We start from the raw sequence: 17,443 nt of genomic DNA, 5'->3' as shown, positions 1-17,443 counted from the left end.
AGACTTCTTACAGAATTTAATGCAATGCTAAAGTGCCCAACTATAGCACCAACTCGATTTCCAAAGCTACTGCAAGAGTAAAGGCAAGCTATATGCCTAGTTAAGAGTACAGTGGACTCCAGTTGGCCATGGTATGATCTGTCCTTGTGCTGACATCAGAAGCTATGAAAAACTTACTGTATTGTGCCAGGGCTAGAACCAACAAAGATGCCTTCAAGAAACAGTAAGTTCTCTAAAAGTATAGCACTGAATAAAATTCTGTACAGCAGGAAATCGTGAGCTATGTGTAAATATGCAAAATTAATATTGGTTGCTTTTCTCAATCTAATTGTTCTATGATTTCCTGTCATCATCCTCATTAGCAACAAATTTCTTCCTTGACTGTGGTACCTGTGATTTCTATTTTTGCTTCCACAATCTGGGAAGTAAATTCTGGGTCCCTGTTGTGAATTATAACTTTGATCTTATTATAGATCATACTTATTGAAGTCATTAGTTTTTCAAGAAACACCAGGAAACATTTACCTTATCTATTACGTGCATCACAGCAGTGAGCTGTTCTTCAGTAGTTTCTGCGGCCACCTTGACATTCAGATTCTGAAGGACTCTTTGTAAAACTGCGTCATCAAGAGGCTGATGCAGTTGATCAATCAGCATCCAGAATGGCAAGGACCCCATATCTGAGACAATGGTGACATTAGCAACACCATAGACATCATCTACTCTGGCACCTCCTGTGGGATTAGAAAGCACAACCTGGAAGCGTTTAGGAAATGGGTTTAATGATGCTGTCTTTGGAGTAAGGGTCACATCCAGAAACTTATTTCTTTGCCCAGGTTCAAAAGTCAGCAGACCTTCTGCTCTGGCAAAATCTTGTCCCGCAATAGCTGGAGATATGAAAGTCCGACCAACAGTTTCAGGCTTTTGCAGTTCCTTAAAACAAACCAAAAGACTTTCAGGTGACATGATGACAGATAAGATTGTTCAAAAAAAGCTGCTGTTGAACAAACATATGTTAAGTGGGTAAACTTCAGTTTAATAAAACAAAATCTCCTTTCAAAATGTACTTCCTAAGAGTGATTATAACTATTACATTATATGAAATATGTCCCAGAAACAGAAATCTATCACTTTTGATCACTGGGAACCTAGAAGAAAGAATTACATATGTCCGAATCAGTAAAGAGGTTCTCTCTCTTTTTCCAGAAAAAAAAATAATCACAAAGCTTTTCTGGATAAACAGAAATCAATAAGGTGAATTCCAGAAGGATCCATGTAAGTTTATACATGTAGGATGAAGCGCCATCAATTCAGTAAGTAAAAACTCTGTAAGTAAAAACTATACAAATGCAAAGTAAATGTTCCAGAAATATGTGGCAAAAATAATATGAACTGGTAAAAGTTTGAATTTCAGTATACCTACTTTGAAGAAGAACCATCAATTTAAGACTAAAAGTAAAAAAAAAAGTTTACTAAAGTAAAAAAAAACAAATCTTTAGAATAAATATAGAATACATATAGAATATATATATTATTATTTAATATTTATAGAATAAATGCACAAAGCAGACAGATTAACTTATCTGGGAGTGCTATGCAGCATCATTTCCCCATGAAGTACCATTATTTTTTACTTTATGTGAGGTTTGTAGGAACTGTTTCATTCTTCACATTCTCGTTGTCAGTTACCATAACTGTGAATTTATATCTGGTAATATAATAAACCTTCCTTATGTGGAAACTAACATTCTGAACTACTGTTCAAATGTATGACTTTTCAATAGTTTTTAGTCATTTTAAGTACAGAATATAACCCAAATCAAGTGTTCTTGAAAAGCTCTCTTACTATATAGAGCAAAGATTTTTATTTGTGAAGTATTAGACCCCTTTTGAAAACATTCTGGTTTAACTAGAAAAGTTTACTTATGGAATAAATAAGGTATTTTTTGAATTTGCAGGAGAACAGTAGAGTGAATCAGTGTGGTGTCCACATGTTCACATCTACTCTAAAGTAAGATCACATCATCTGTGTCAATTCTAATGAAAATTATAAAAATCATAGGATTCTAATTCTTGGCTTGGGTTGTAAGAGGCCTTAAAGACTATTTACCTCCCTGCTGCAAGCTGATTGCCACCTAGTAGACTAGTCTGCCCAGAGCCACATCAAACCTGGCCATGAATGCCTCCAAGGATGCGGTACCTAACCACTTCTCCAGATAGCCTGTGTCAGTGCCTCACCATCCTCTGAGTAAATAATTTCCTCCAAACATCCACTCTAAGTCTCCTGTTAGTTTAAAACCATTCTTCCTTGTTCTGTTACTATAAAATCATGTAAAACGTTAGTCTCCTTCCTGTTTATAAGCTCCCCTTAAGTACAGGAAAGTTGCAATGAGGTCTCCCCAGAGCCCTCTCTTCTCCAAGCTGAACAAACCCAGCTCCCTCAACCCGTCTTCACAGGGGAGGTGCTCCAGCCTTCTGATCATTTTCTTGGCCCTCTTCTGGACTTCTTTCAAGAGTTCCATGTCCTTCTTGTATTGGGGACCTCAGACCTGGATGCAGTACTCCAGATGGTGCTTCACAGCAGAGTAAAGAGGAACTATCACTTCCCTGTCCCTGCTGGTCATCCCCCTTATGTTGCAGCCCAGGAGGATACTGTCAGCCTTCCAGGCTGCAAGTGCACGCTACTGTCTCATATTGAGCTTTTTGTCCACTAGAACCCCCAAACCCTCCTCCACAGGGCTGCTCTCAATGAGTTCTTCTCTCATTCTGTAGACATATGAGATCACTTCAACCCAAGCGCAACATGTGGCACTTGGCCTTGCTGAGTCTCATTAGATTCACAGGGGATCACATTTCGAGCTTGTCCAGTTCCTTCTGGATGGCATCCCTTCCTTCCATCTTACCAACTGCACCACTTGGCTGGATGTCATTTGCAAACTTGCTGAGGGTGCACTCCTCCCCACCCCATTATCTGGGTTGCTGATAAAAATGTTAAAGACCACCAGTCCCAAGATGGATCCCTGACAGATGCCCTTCACCTGGACATAAAGCCATTGACCACAACTCCGTTGCTGCAGCTATCCAATGAATTCCTTATTCACTGAATACTAAATTTTTCAAATCCATCTCTATTCAACATCTCTCTCCAACAGTAAGCATGTAGTGTGGACCACGTCAAATGCCTTGCAACAGTCAAGGCAGACCACATAAGTTGCCTTTCCTTTGTCTACCAATGCCAGCAGTCCATCATAGAAGACCAACAGACTTGGGTGATGGATGATCTGCCCTTGGTGAAGCCACACTGGCTGTTCTGGATCAGCTCCTTGTCTTGCATCTGCCTTAACATAGCTTCCAGAAGGAACCATTCCATGACCTTTCCAAGAACAGAGGAAAGGCTCACTGGCCTATAGTTCCCTGCCAACACATCTTAAAATTGGGAGTGATTTTTCCCTTTTTCCAGTCACCTGATAATCACAGCCTTTCAATATAATGGAGAATGGCTTGGCAACTACATCAACCAGTTCCGGCAGGACCCTGGGATGCATTCCATTGAGCCCATAGACATATTCAATTTCATGAGGTGATCATGCACTTGCTCTTCTCTTAAGGACAGAGAAATTTTTCTCGCCAGACCCTGCCTAGAGGTTCACTGACTTGAGAGATGTAGGAAACATGATTCCCAGTGAATGCTGAGGCAAAGAACTTGTTGAGTACCTGAGGTTTCCTCCTTGTTCCCTTCCAGCAGAGAGTTAGGAATATGGAAATAAGTGGTAATGACTAGTTCTGATTACCAGTGGTCAATACTGATAAGAGTCTGTTTCCACTAAGAGTCGCATATTTTATACCTGGTATAATGTATCCTCAAACCTAAAACTGTCTAAAATAGAATTGCTATATAAAAAATGGGAATGGATAAGGAACTATAAGGAACTGTCCCTTATTTTCAGCCTACATATCCACTGGGCAAAAGCAATTCCTTTGTGAATAAATATCTAAATGGTAATAACCTCTTGGCTGGAAAGAATATGAGAATTTGTAATGGCATATTCTAACTAAAGTAGTGTTCACTTGCATATAATGCATGAATGCATCAAATTATCTCATGCAGTTAAAATAGAAACATACGCAATACAACTACAAAATGCAAAGCCCCTTACTTAGAACGCTGATGGAATAATACTGATCACACAATGTTTTCTATAAAAACTGTTTCTTGAATTTTTTTTTTTCTTTCATAAAGTCCATCATATTCTAAGTAGATCAGACTAAGTGCTATCCCAATACAATAGATGAGCCCTCTTTGCATCCCGTGCTTGATTTTGGAGTCAAACCCTAAGGAATTTGAAGAAATGGTTTTAGAGCTGTGCAACTTCTATTAGAGGAGTATCCTCATCATCTGTCAAGGAAAATGAGGTATTCCTTTGAAAATAAGAGGGTCAGCAAATGATAGGATATTTTTGTGTTAAAGCTACAAATACAGAAAAAAATAATGAGGATGATAAAATTCACCTAAGGACAATATTTTCAATCAGAGGAACAATTTTCATGGTTAGTACATCAAGAACATGGAAAAAAAATCTGAAAGAACTCTCTCATTTTCTAAGACTGAACTAAGCATTAATAGATCTCTGGCCTAACACTGTAGGTATGTTGTTTGGTCAGCTACATCATTACAGTCTTATCCATCATGATAAAGAATTAGCTTCAGAGAAATAAACTTCAAAAAACTGAGTTTCAAAAGAACCTTAGGACAAAGAATGAAACATATTTAATGACTGACTGACCATTCTCTTTGAGGCTGCTAGAAAGTACTATGAACAATATCACTGTTGACAGTGCAATGAAACCAAATCTCCTTACTAATGGACAAATAAAGCAGTTTACCAAGCAGCAACCATTTGACTGTTTCCTGCAAAAAATGTTAATCACAGTCAAAATTACTTCAAGAGAATAAGCAACAATTTAATAATACATCATTCTTACCTGCATGTTGTAGCTAACCTTTGTGATTACCGATGTACTAGAATCTCTAAGCACTTGCAGACTGATTAAAGTCGTTTTCTTATGAGCCACAGCAAAACGAGATCCCACAGCAAAATATACTAAACCATGAGGTGCATCACTTTCAAGAACTGTTACAAATGCAAATCTGGCACTGCTGTTCAATGCAGCTCCTGCACTTACAGCATACAGCTCAACAAAAAAGTATGTTTCAAATTCAGGTACCTGTAAACAAGGAACAATTTTTCATATCATTAAAGGATCTGTTAATTTCTACAAGCTTTAGAAAGTGTATACTTTTTTTTTATATGCAGTGAATTACTTGCACTAACACTTATCACAAACAATTTTATTGCAAGATGCAGTATGACAAAGCATACCCTCAAAATAATGTTGCAATAGGCACCACATTGTCACGTGCAATAGTGACATCTGAGGTTTCATCCGATGACTGCAGTAAAGCAGCTGTTTATACATTACAGTTATTGATATTTTTGCTATAAGACATTATAGTAAATTCTTTCAGAGCTCCACTTTCCAGATTATGGAGTTACATGTGCAATACGTTTTCTGAGAAATGTGCACTTTCTTCTTGCCTTACAAAAAACATGTCACGCCTAATTACCTGTGGAAAAAATACATAGGAGCAAGATACTGGGGGTTAAATAGCATATATTTTTAATTAAGTTGTTGTTAAGTAATTCTTAAGTCATTCTTTAAATAGAATTATCTTGACTAATGGATGGCAGGCTCTAATTTATCGGAATGCCACAGGAACCTTTTGACTTCCATCAGCAACTGGTAGATTAGCATGCATTTGAGTTGCATGTCTCTGCAACTGCTGCACAGTTGTGAATCATGAATCAAGAATCATGTCTCTCCATTAAACTAAGCAACCTGTGATTCACTACTGTATATATTTTATTAATTTGCTCTTTAATTTAAGAATAACATCTGAAGAAGGAAGATGGCTCTCTTCGTGAACTATGACTATGTATCCTTATTGTTTTCTACCTCTTGCACAACACTGTAGAAAGTAGTCAGAAAAATGGAGGAAAACTTCTTTTCTGTTCCCCATGCTTCAGTTTTGACACTAGCCCAGCTGCTAGGATAATTTCCTGGGAAGTTTCAAACTTTTTGAACACACTGTAAGAATGAGAAACATTAATCCCACATTTCTTAAGTAATTGCTCTATTACAATTACTGCAGTGATCCTCTTATCTTCAACAACAGTGACTGAATGTTGTGTTTTGTTTTAATTAAATGATAGCTGAGTTTTTGACTTTCAGCTGGCCTCTCAAGGCAGTTAGGCTTACGCATACCCAACTGGCAAATGCTAAATGGTTCCAGTGGATGATGGCTCCTAAACCAGACTTCACTACTCTCAACCTGGATATGTACAGATTTTCAGATGTTGAGTTCTTACGTAGTTCTGTCATTGACTAGCATTCACAGATCATCATGTGAGACTTAAGTAAAAAAAAATACGTAGAAGTTGTACTAGAAGTTTTTTGGTGGACATTATTATTTTTTAATAGGATTTTTTTTAATAGGATATGGTTCATAAAAATCACACAAATGAGTGTTTGACAGTTAAAAAATTTTCTGTGTGAAGGTTGAGAATTTAGCATATGAATGAATGTTTCAGTGAAATGACACCTTCCTGTTTTTTCCTATAGTTATGTGGAAAGTGAGACCTGTAGTTTACTCTTCAAATTAAATACTCAACTCTTTTCTGAATTTTAACCAATCACAATGGAGGCAGTAAAAACTTGTAAATAAAATCTGTTTTATTTACTGAGAAACTGAGAAACTGAGTGGATGTTGTTTTCAAGCCACATCTTATGCATCAGTTCCTTAGTACCAGAGATTTATTTTTTCATCTTGATAAATCACAATTCAGTGACACTGTGCTGTACCTAAATGTACACTAACTACTTACATTATCAGGTTTTATTTCAATTGAGATGTTGCACATTGTTTGGCCTGCCATGCAAGTAGTGGATCCCAGCACAGACACAAGTTCGTTCTCCAAATTCACACCATCTTTCAGAAGGACAGCGCTTGTTTCATTAAATGTCACACGCCAAAAGACCTTCACATCTTCAAATGCCCTATAACCAAATTTAAAGAATAAACGTATTCAAAATGAACAAAGCAACAAGCTGACTTAGGATGGAAAACTCTGTAAATACTTCTTCTGAAATATGCACAGAAAAAAATGTATGCATACAAAAAATAACACGGGAAGGAAATAAAGCAATGATGAACACCCACATTCTTCTTAACTTTTCCTTTAGAAAACATGGTATCAACTGCAAAACAGACACTGGTGTCTGAAATTCAAGGATGTACTCAATTAGTTTCTTTAATACTATGGTAATCAATTGTCTGGAAAACCAGTCAGAATCTGACTTTCCTGTAAATCTGAGGAACATAGAACATTTGAGGATATTTGTTTAAAGTACATATAAATGTACAACAAATGCATACATTAGAAAAAATACAGTCTGTGCTACTCAAGACACAAGTATAGTTCTAACACTTAGGCACCGTGTTAATTACTCATTCAAATATTCATACCCTCTATATACTACGCAGGAAGATGAGAATTTCAATTTCACTTTCAGCAGTGCAAATCCTTAACCTAAGCAAAACTTTCACATCCACACAGCAGCCACATAGTGAGGTTTCCCTTTTTTGTTTAATAGAAGTGCAGTGACAGACCTAATCATATTAACACCTGTTTGCAAAAATCTGGGAAATTATTAAATGAACTGGAAGGCAAAAACTAATTTAAAAATTCTACAATAACCTCTTCCACTACCAGCAGCACCCTTGATTTAACACAGAATATACGCAGAGTACTTGAATCAGTGTCTGTCTGCACCTGTTCGATTGCCTTGCAACGACCAGCAGCACCTCTCTGTTTTCTGAGTCTTCATCAAGTATAAGACCACTTTGTACTTCTGGAATGAATCCCAAAATGCCATTCTGAAGATCACTTCCTATATAGGAAACAGCCCATGAAATTAATTAGCTAGGAAATTAAGTTGGGATTAAATTATACTTTTTTCTCAAAAAAAAAAAAAAAAAAAAAAAAAAAAAAAAGATTAAAAAATGGGTACCAAAAGTATGCTTTAAAGGACTACTGTAGGATGCCTCAAGAAAATTTCCTTTAGTATTACTCTTCTTTATGTACATTCCTTATTTATCTCCAAATTCACATGTTGGCATTTCTGCACTTTATGTATTTTAACCTACAGAATTCCTTTGAAAGTAAATTTCTTACGAGAATCCTGGTACCATCTGTGAACATAAATCTATATTTTCACCAGTCATCAGCGAACTGACTGAATTTCTGTCCTCTGATATCAAGAGGCTAGGTGTTAAAGTAATCAAGAACAGTTTCATAAACTTTATTTAGAATCACCCTAAGAGATACCCACTCCAGTTATAACATGTCTACTTAGAACTTATAACTGTTTTTTCTAAACAGAAATTGTCTTCGTTGTACCTCTAGATTGTAACTTTGTCATAGTTGGTTATGCTTCCTATGACCTGTAAAGATTCCAAGGGCATGACTTCACCTTTCTTATTCCACCCACCCACTACCTTGAATTCAGTTATTTTCCCATATTTGTAATTTGTTTTCTTCTTCTCTTTAATTCAATGTATGAAACTAGAGAGCTGGAAAATACTGTGTTGTTCTCATTAGAACGTAAATAGCTTCAGAAAAGCAGCAAAGGAGAAAACAAGCAAAAAACCAACCAACCAACCAAAGCCCGAAACAGAGCTTAAACAGTATCAAAATACAGAAACACTTTCCCTGTTATTTTTATACCTCATAAAGCATCAGGCATTGTGGAAGTGACAATAGGAAAAAAAACACAAAAAACGAAAAACACCAAAAATGCAGTGCCACTACATATAAGACAAAACCACTAAAACTTAGCCTTTCCCTTCATGATAGGAATGCGAGCAGAGATGAGCAGCATCTACAAGCGTATTTTGAGCTAAATTGCTAATGGATGCATATTGGGCTTTAGTATATTAGATGTTTTCTCCAAACTGAAAAAGTCAAGATTTGACAACATAATACCCTGTTTATTTTCCAAGAAAAAAGCCAAAGTTCACATAAATACTTTGAGAAGTACCTATAGATATTTACTATTATTTAATTCCAATACATTTACTTATTTAGAGGAGGAAAACAAAATAAACTGGTACCTGCAATAATCACAGTTGCAAAAGCAGCAAATCCATATTCATCCTTTCCTTTCACAATCTGAGCTCCATGTTTAGGATCTGAGAGGAAAACATAAAACAATTCCTGTCCTTCAGGCTCATCATCATCAAAAATTTTTATGGACACCTTGCTTTCTCTTACTCCATCCAGCAAAGTCAGAGAGACTGACTGTTCCTCAAAATCTTCTCCTTCATTTGCCCACGTATAGTTTGATTTTCCATAAACATTTTCAAAAGGATATAGATCTACTCCACTCTGTGCACTTATTCCTCCAAAGGTTTTAATGGTTACTTCAATATCGCCAGTAAACCCCTGGGTCCTTCTGATATTAATTATCACTGTGTTGAGAGTATTATTGATTGCATCTTCTTCAACATAAATAAACTCTGGCCCCAAACTTAGTATTCCATGAAGAATATCATTAGCCAGGATATTAATTGTTGCAACACTGAAAGCTGGATTTAAACGTGGACTCCAGTCAATTTTAGCAGGTTGAAAATCCAAAATTTCAACAGCAGTCAAATTTACAAAAAAATATTCCTCAATTTCAGAAAGAGTGTCATCAATTATTGATATTTCTATCATGGCATTTGTCTGAAAATGTGCAAATATAAGCTCCCCATTATGAATAGGCCTAAAGTCCTCTAGTGGTTTGGCACTTCCTGGAGTAGTCTGATATGTCAATTTAGTGACATTACTTCGAAATCCAAACAGTTTTTGGACATGTAGTGTGACTGACTCAACATCTTCTTCAACTGAAATGAATGTTGAGTTAAAAGCAAACTGGAATATCCCCAATGGCTCAATTTCAGCTATTGTAAATCCTGATCTGAAAAAGAACAGATATTGCAAATTGAATGATCAAACAGGAAATAAGAAATTTAGAAGACACAGAATAGTTTCCAGTGAACACTGTAAGAAATTGAACTAAAAGAAAAATTTGTAACACTTGAGGGAAGAGACAGCAACTATACAAGGTAATATGTAAATAGATTTTTTTAAAACACTGTTTTAAAACATTGCCACACAGCCTTTCATAGGCTTAATACAATCTCATTTAACACAGAATAAAGGATATATTAAGGAAGGACTTCATGAGAAAATGGAGAGGGAAAAACAGCTATAATTTTTTCTATTGTGGACAAAAAGCAGGGAGATACATTACAATACAGCCTTTCAGAGAAATGCCAGTCATAACTATAGAACAAACTTCCTGTAGAAAATGAAAATTGTGGACTACACTGATGATAGTAGATCTACCATTTTAGCCAGGGAGCAGATAGAATCTATTTGAAGACTTACAGTGGGATTTTGAACTATTAACCATACCCTCTCAATATTAGTCATACTTTTTTTTTTTTTTCCAGATTTGAGCACCATTAATAAGTATCAGTTTGAACTCTACTATATTCATACTAAATCTATACCCTTATTGTAAGAAATAAAACGCATGAAGTTGAAAACTGTGATAATCTGCTTCCAAAAAGGCCTTTACTAAACTTTGGGCCTTACATTTCTGCTGTAACTGACCCAGTATTCAGCGCTATAGGCTACCAATTAGCAGTACAATTACAGTATGTGATTTTCATTAACAAACTAGACACTTTTCATCACTAAGGGAGTTAAAATTATCAGCTTTGCCTCCTGTGGGATCTAGTGTTAAGTTTTCTAAAAACATCATTCTTGTACACTCAAGATTTTTAACTCACATGTTAAATAGGTGCTCTGAGGACACCAGTCCACAGAACATACAAGCCTAGGAGAATGAGTCTGTCCAGGGAGTTTAGTCATCCAGTTCATTCCTTACTTCCTTCTGACTTGCCGGTATAATTGTAATGTGGAGAAGCAAATACCTTTCTCCATACACGGTGTAGCTCTATGTCCATTCATTTTATACCACTTTTAGCTATCAATAAATAAGGAAGAACGAAAATAAAATAGTTTGAAGAATCGGTAACAATCTATTTGAGATGGAAGACTATATTAAATGGAATAGTTCTATTTTTAAGAAGAAAAATATTTTTTAATATAAATGAAGCATTTTCTGAACGTTTTTTTTTTGTTTCAATTTATTTGAAATAGCATTTTGTCACCTAAGAACACCTTATTACTATTTTCTAGGGAGACTAATGAAAACATTCTTCAGCTTCCTGGCTAAAGTTGTTGATCTTGGTTCTTCATTTTCTTAACTGTCCCTATGATTTGAGACACATTCTGGATACCCTGCATCCTCCTGGCATGAAATACACTGGAATTTGAGAGAAGCGTCAGTTCTGGTAATATTGGATCTGTGGAACTGAAACAAGACTTACAAATTCATCAAAAAAAGCACTACTCTTTCTATCTGTTTATAACTTAAAAGTGGTTTTTATAAGGCATAATCCTGTATACAGATAATAATTCTTCCAGTATCTGTGAAACTAAAAATTTAAAGTAATAACCTTACCTCAGTTGAGCCCCACCAGACACATTGCTGTGCACTTCTGTTAAAGAGATGGCAAATGACTCACGTTTATTTATATCTGGAGTAGCCTGAAATGAGATTACTTTACTTTGATCACCAGAGGAAAACAGAACAATACCTGAAGAAAAAGAAAGAGGAGAGGGCACAGTTCAAAGTCATTAAATAGAAATTCTCATTCCACCTGAATATATGCTGAGATAGGCTTTGCAATGACAATTCCACTCCATTTAGCAACAATAAATTGGTTAACAGTCTTTCCTATACAAAGTTGTCCATCAGGGCATAGCATTATGATTACCTCACAGATGGGCATCAATGACATTTAGTTCTTCCTCTACTCATGAATGAAACAAACTGCATGCAAATAAAAAGCAGACCATACAATTATTTTCTATTGAGACTTTATTAATATAGGAAATATTTACAGATACCAATAAGAAAAACAGTTATGCAACTGTCATACCTCCTTCCTCGGACAAGCACTTACCAAAAGGAGGAGTAATATTGCCTGGCTGAATGAAGTCAGTGGTTAGTTCTGGTGGGTATCCTGAAATCCAGTTAACTGTTACAGAGCCATAAACTCCTTTTCTGGTTATGACAGCCTGACCTGTTCCTGCTACAATATTTGTAAGTTGTAAAATCACAGATTCAAAGCCAACCTGGGGAAACATAACAGATTTTCTTACAGAAAATGGAGTAAGAATAGGCAATAACACATGTGCAAGCACACTATATATTTTAAAACAGCTATTTCACAATCATTTTACATGTAGTTGTGATGCAAATTTAAAGTATATGAACAGATACGCACACACTCAATTCCTTAAAAAATCTACAATAATTTTTTAATTCTGAGATTTTTGAAAATTAAATCTCAGAGAAAAGAACTAATATGACTTGGATTTCTCTACTGAAAACATTAAAAGAAAAACATAACCTGTCCATGATGTTCACAGTAATAGCTATAGTAGTGAACATATATACACATGTGTGTGCACAGAGATAGAATCAATAACTGTGTATCCAGTGCAAATAAATTACTGCCATATAATAACTTTAACAGAATATTCTTGCTGGCATAATCTACTTTTCTTTAAGCAGCAGATTAGGTTAAAAGGATAATTCTCACATTCTAAAAGCAGTTACTGGATAAGCATTGTCAGAAACAATATTGAAGTAAATAATACTGATAGAGTTTTAAGTTTAATTAGAAATTAAAAGAAATATTAGGGCTTTAAGACAAATAAAATTACTTAATAAAAACTGAAAATTTAAGAATTCCATTATCATTGCCTGATACATAAGAAATCATCTGAAGCACATATACTATATTTGAATAGACAAATTCTCTTTTCTCACTGTCATATGAAGTGGGCAAAGTTAGAATTTCTCACACTGTGATTAGCCAAATGTATTGCCAACTGCATTAAAAACCAGCATGATTTCTACATCTTCTAGCATAAGCTACTATATAGTTGTTATCTACTTTGCGGCTGCCTTATGTAAATGCAGAATTAGTTCAGAATAACTTCTTGCCTTTTAAATCTCAGAATATTCATTTAGCGTAAAGAAAAATATATGTTCTGTTCTGAAAGCAATGCCTCCCATTTTATTATGTCAGCCCATGATATCAGAGGCAGATGTCGGTGGTATGGCCATGCAGGTTGAACCTTCCTGCCAACATCCCATTACATGCTGCCGTGTAACTGTGACAGATGGCAGCAGAGGGGCAGTCAGGCAGAATGGCATCTGACATGGAAGTATTAGTGAAACAAATACTTCACTGTGTGTCGCTGAATTCTTCCATGCAGAAAAAGAAACATCCACTGACATTTATTGATGCTTGCTGAACATTTATGGAGACCAAACAGTGAGCGTGAGCACAATGATGGCCAGGTGGTACCCTTCAGCAGTGGCAGCAGCAATTTGAAAGACAAGCCATGTTCTGGATGGCCATGCACAGTTGTCACATCACAAAATAAAGAGCATCTCAATCAGCTCATCTGTGCAGATCAGATAATCATGGTGACTATGTTGAAAAATAGTGTGTTGTAGCTGAGAACATGCTCTACCAAAAAAGGTAATTGTGTTGTATGTATCTGTTGTAGTTGCCACAAAATAAATAGGAGGCATTACTTTCAGAATGAATAGCATAAATTAACTGTAATATTTACATTATTTACTGTTGCTTTAAATACACAGATACATCAAAATTATTGGTTGGAGGGACATTTTCTTGCAGTATTAACACATTTCTATAAAAATTAAAAACTGTGTATCCAGAAAAGTACATAGTATAAAAATTACAAAAGTCTTGTCAGTCATTAAATTGGTAGCAATGAAAAAAACTTTAAGGAGCAAACTGAATTGTAACTGCGCTTATCTTTTGAATGAAGCGTGGTAGGAATGTTATACTGCAGCCTGATATATTATACTGACCTGTGAATTGGCAGCTTCTGCAGGAACAAGCACAACAGCTGACTTTGCTTTTCCTAATATTTTAGGCACATCCTTGGCACTTTCCCTAGCCAGGCTTACATTAATCAGTTCCAGGGTAAAATTCAAGCCCAATAAAAGGAATGCCTAAAAACGGGAAAATTTAATTTAAAAAGTAGAAAATTAATTCCAGAAAAAGCATGATATCCACCAGTTCAAAAAATTAAGTAGCAGGTTGATGAGCAACTTTTGTTCTACTTACATACAAAAGCAGTGTTTTCAAGACTAGCATTTTGTTATCTTGCACAAAAGAACTACAGGTAAAACATCAATATTGAAAATGTGATTGACCAGTAGTTTGTTGAACTCTGAACTTGCAAAGCATTTATTGTCATTTTAATAAATTGTAAATGGAAAAGCGGGGCTCAGCTCACTTTTTATCTTTACTGTTCACCACATTATGAATGTAACTCTTTTCTAGGTATACCAAATAACCTGACAATGCTGACAACAAATATATCTGCTGCTTTATATGTCAGCAGCAACAGATCACTACTGACAATCCAAAACGGAAACTTGAGAAAGTATTTTCTGATGCATAAGATAATAAAATATGGAAATCATAATAATGAAGATCAGTGATGGAAACAAACTGTATCAACATATGCATAGAAGTGATTTTGCAAATATCCTCTGAAAACACAATATTCAAGTCCACTTCTTCCCAGAAATAGGATATACATAAGGTTTAAAATGTCTTCTTTGCTCTTTCTTCATAGTGGATACTGCTGAGAGTATAGCAACTCATTCCGGCACATTTGCATAGATACTAGATATCTAAGGATCTAAAAGCATTATACAGACCTGGCTGCTTATTGGCACTCTTTTCACACCAAAGCTGGCACCATCTTTTATGGTGAGATATCCCCTCTCATTTTCAGGTGCAATTAGTTCTTTTTCTTGATGAGACAAGATTTGGTATTCAATGACCACTTCTCCAAATGTCCCAGCATGCCGAGTTACATTAATCTGAACATACCGATCAAGGTCTTTCTCAACCAATACTGACTGCTGATCAGAGTACAAGGCAAATACTCCATGGGGATCATCATTTGCAAAAACATTTATTTTTGAAATTCTTTTATCATCATCTAGTTCTGCTCCACCTTCTACTGAAATCAGTTGAACTATGTAGTTCTCATCCAGTTCAGGAACATCATCAGGTAACAGGTAGATAATTATTTCTGCTTTACTCTGTTTGTCAGCAATGACAACAGATCCCTCTGTTGTAAGAAAGTCACCTGTCATGTCAAATTCACTATATAACTTCCAGTGAACCTAAGATGAGTTAAAAAAAAGCAAAAGAAAACAAAGTTACACACAGAATCAGAAACATACATACACTTTGAACCATGTTTAAAAATTGCTTATGTTTTTGACACCGTAATATCTTTGCTGTCTGTCCTCTCTCCAAGTTTCTTTAGAATAGAAATTTGTCAAGAATCCTCATTTAATACAGCATATTCATGCATTAATTAGAATAAAATAAATAAATAAACAGCAATTAAATAATTGTTAAAACACAGACCTCAAAAATACTTCAGCCAAATAGCACTGAGAGTGGTGGACCAAAATAGTTGGCACTTACCTTCTAAATACAGCTGGAAAAAAGGTAAATTTTGATGTTCTCAAAGAAAGTTCACTATAAAAATATACTCTCCTCTCCCAACAAAACCAAATGAAGATGGCACCAGAAAGAAAAGAGACAACTACAATGCTATATTTCTTTTCTCTCTATAAGTGAGGAGACTGAATATGACTTTTCAAACCACAGACAATTAAGCTGAACCCCTTGCTAAATTCAGTCTGAAAGGCAACATTACAAAAATGCATTGGAGCAACAAACAATTGAAAGAAACAGAAATATATATATAAATATATATATTGCCTCTGTTCTTTATATGTTCACATTTCAGATTATTATGCAGATCATTTCAGAGTGCACTCTTATTAGAAAAAGAAATAAGAATGAGAATACCGTTATGTTTCCCAAAGTGCCTTGAACTCGTCTGAGAAACAGTGTAATACTTCGTGGTCCTTCCAGTGCTGAGGGCTCTGTATAGTTTTGCTCAAATAATGATTCAGAAGCAAACTGTACAATTCCATTGGGATCACCAAACTTCTGTATCTGTAAACAGCAAACAACAACAACAAAATTAGAAATGCAGAATGAGCTATATTCTTGCTAAAATCATTAAATTTTTCATTGTGCTACAGAGCATATATCCACTAACTCTTCCTATTGACTTATCTCATCTGAATATTCAAGAGTTCAGTAGAAGTTAACAGAGTCTGTGAGAAGAATTTAAGAAACAGAATACAGGAGCATCAGGGTATCAGAAGGGAGTGATATCAAGACCACATTCTCTCCCGCACACATACAAGATTGTAAGAGAGTTGTAAGAGATCTGTGGATAACTTGCTGATTTGCGAGATCCTACAGTGATACCTGAAGAAGTCTGAGCAAGCTCTAAATTAAATACGAATCGAAATTTGATGTACTCAGTAAATACACAAGCATCTTTATCTTTCATTAATTGAAACTTCCTATGAAAACAAACGGCAATGACAGTTCTGTCTACTCAAGCCTCACTTAACAATAACAGCTTGTGTATTGTAAATGGTTAAAACATATTTGAGAGAATAAATTAATTTTTGAAAGAACTAGGAAAGAGTATCCCATGGAGATAAGATTAAGACACAATAGAGAAAGCAACAGTGTCCTCTTTTCAGTTTTCAGTGAACTCAAAACTGTCCAACCTGTTTGATGGGTCAAAAGACACAAACAGACAATTGTATTTATAATAATTCATTGCTGCAAATTTATTCCAAAGTTTTTACCATGAATCCAAACTATCCTCTAAAGCTTCTTTATTTATCTTCTGAACACTTGGAGAGAAACAAGGTAATAGTACACAAAGAACTAGAAATCCAATTAGTAAATATTTTGATTATTTTTGTATTCTTATACACTTATGTAGTTTCACCAGACATAAAGGCTGTACAAAGAATCAAAGACTTCTGCCTTGGATTAGCTCTGCACAAACACTGGTGCCTATGGAGAAAACAATTTATTCGTATGCAAGGTGAAATACGGTATGCATTGGTATGCATTTCATTTCAAGGAATAAATCTAAGTCTCTGAAGGACAACCTTCAGAAAACCTGTAGAAAAAGGAGTTAAATCCATCAATACATTACAACACTGGCCAGAAAAATCAATACAGCCAACA

At 35.4% G+C, this 17,443-nt stretch overlaps 1 protein-coding gene across 1 annotated transcript in view; it reads right to left on the bottom strand.

Moving 5' to 3' along the window:
- Positions 1-17,443, bottom strand: part of ADGRV1 (adhesion G protein-coupled receptor V1) — a 253,152-nt gene that overhangs the window by 135,852 nt on the left and 99,857 nt on the right. The window contains exons 70-79 of the mRNA XM_042866113.1: positions 16,190-16,339; positions 15,016-15,489; positions 14,155-14,298; positions 12,203-12,374; positions 11,698-11,833; positions 9,233-10,080; positions 7,893-8,010; positions 6,945-7,116; positions 4,984-5,226; positions 526-933 (exon numbers count right to left, since the gene is read on the bottom strand). Of these exons, the coding sequence (XP_042722047.1) occupies positions 526-933; positions 4,984-5,226; positions 6,945-7,116; positions 7,893-8,010; positions 9,233-10,080; positions 11,698-11,833; positions 12,203-12,374; positions 14,155-14,298; positions 15,016-15,489; positions 16,190-16,339 (2,865 nt within the window). The remainder of the gene's footprint in view (positions 1-525; positions 934-4,983; positions 5,227-6,944; positions 7,117-7,892; positions 8,011-9,232; positions 10,081-11,697; positions 11,834-12,202; positions 12,375-14,154; positions 14,299-15,015; positions 15,490-16,189; positions 16,340-17,443) is intronic.

Source organism: Lagopus leucura, unplaced genomic scaffold, assembly GCF_019238085.1.
Source record: "Lagopus leucura isolate 7727_CA_CO unplaced genomic scaffold, USGS_WTPT01 Super-Scaffold_810, whole genome shotgun sequence".
NCBI lineage: Eukaryota > Metazoa > Chordata > Aves > Galliformes > Phasianidae > Lagopus > Lagopus leucura.
This window is presented reverse-complemented; position numbering and strand designations above follow the sequence as displayed.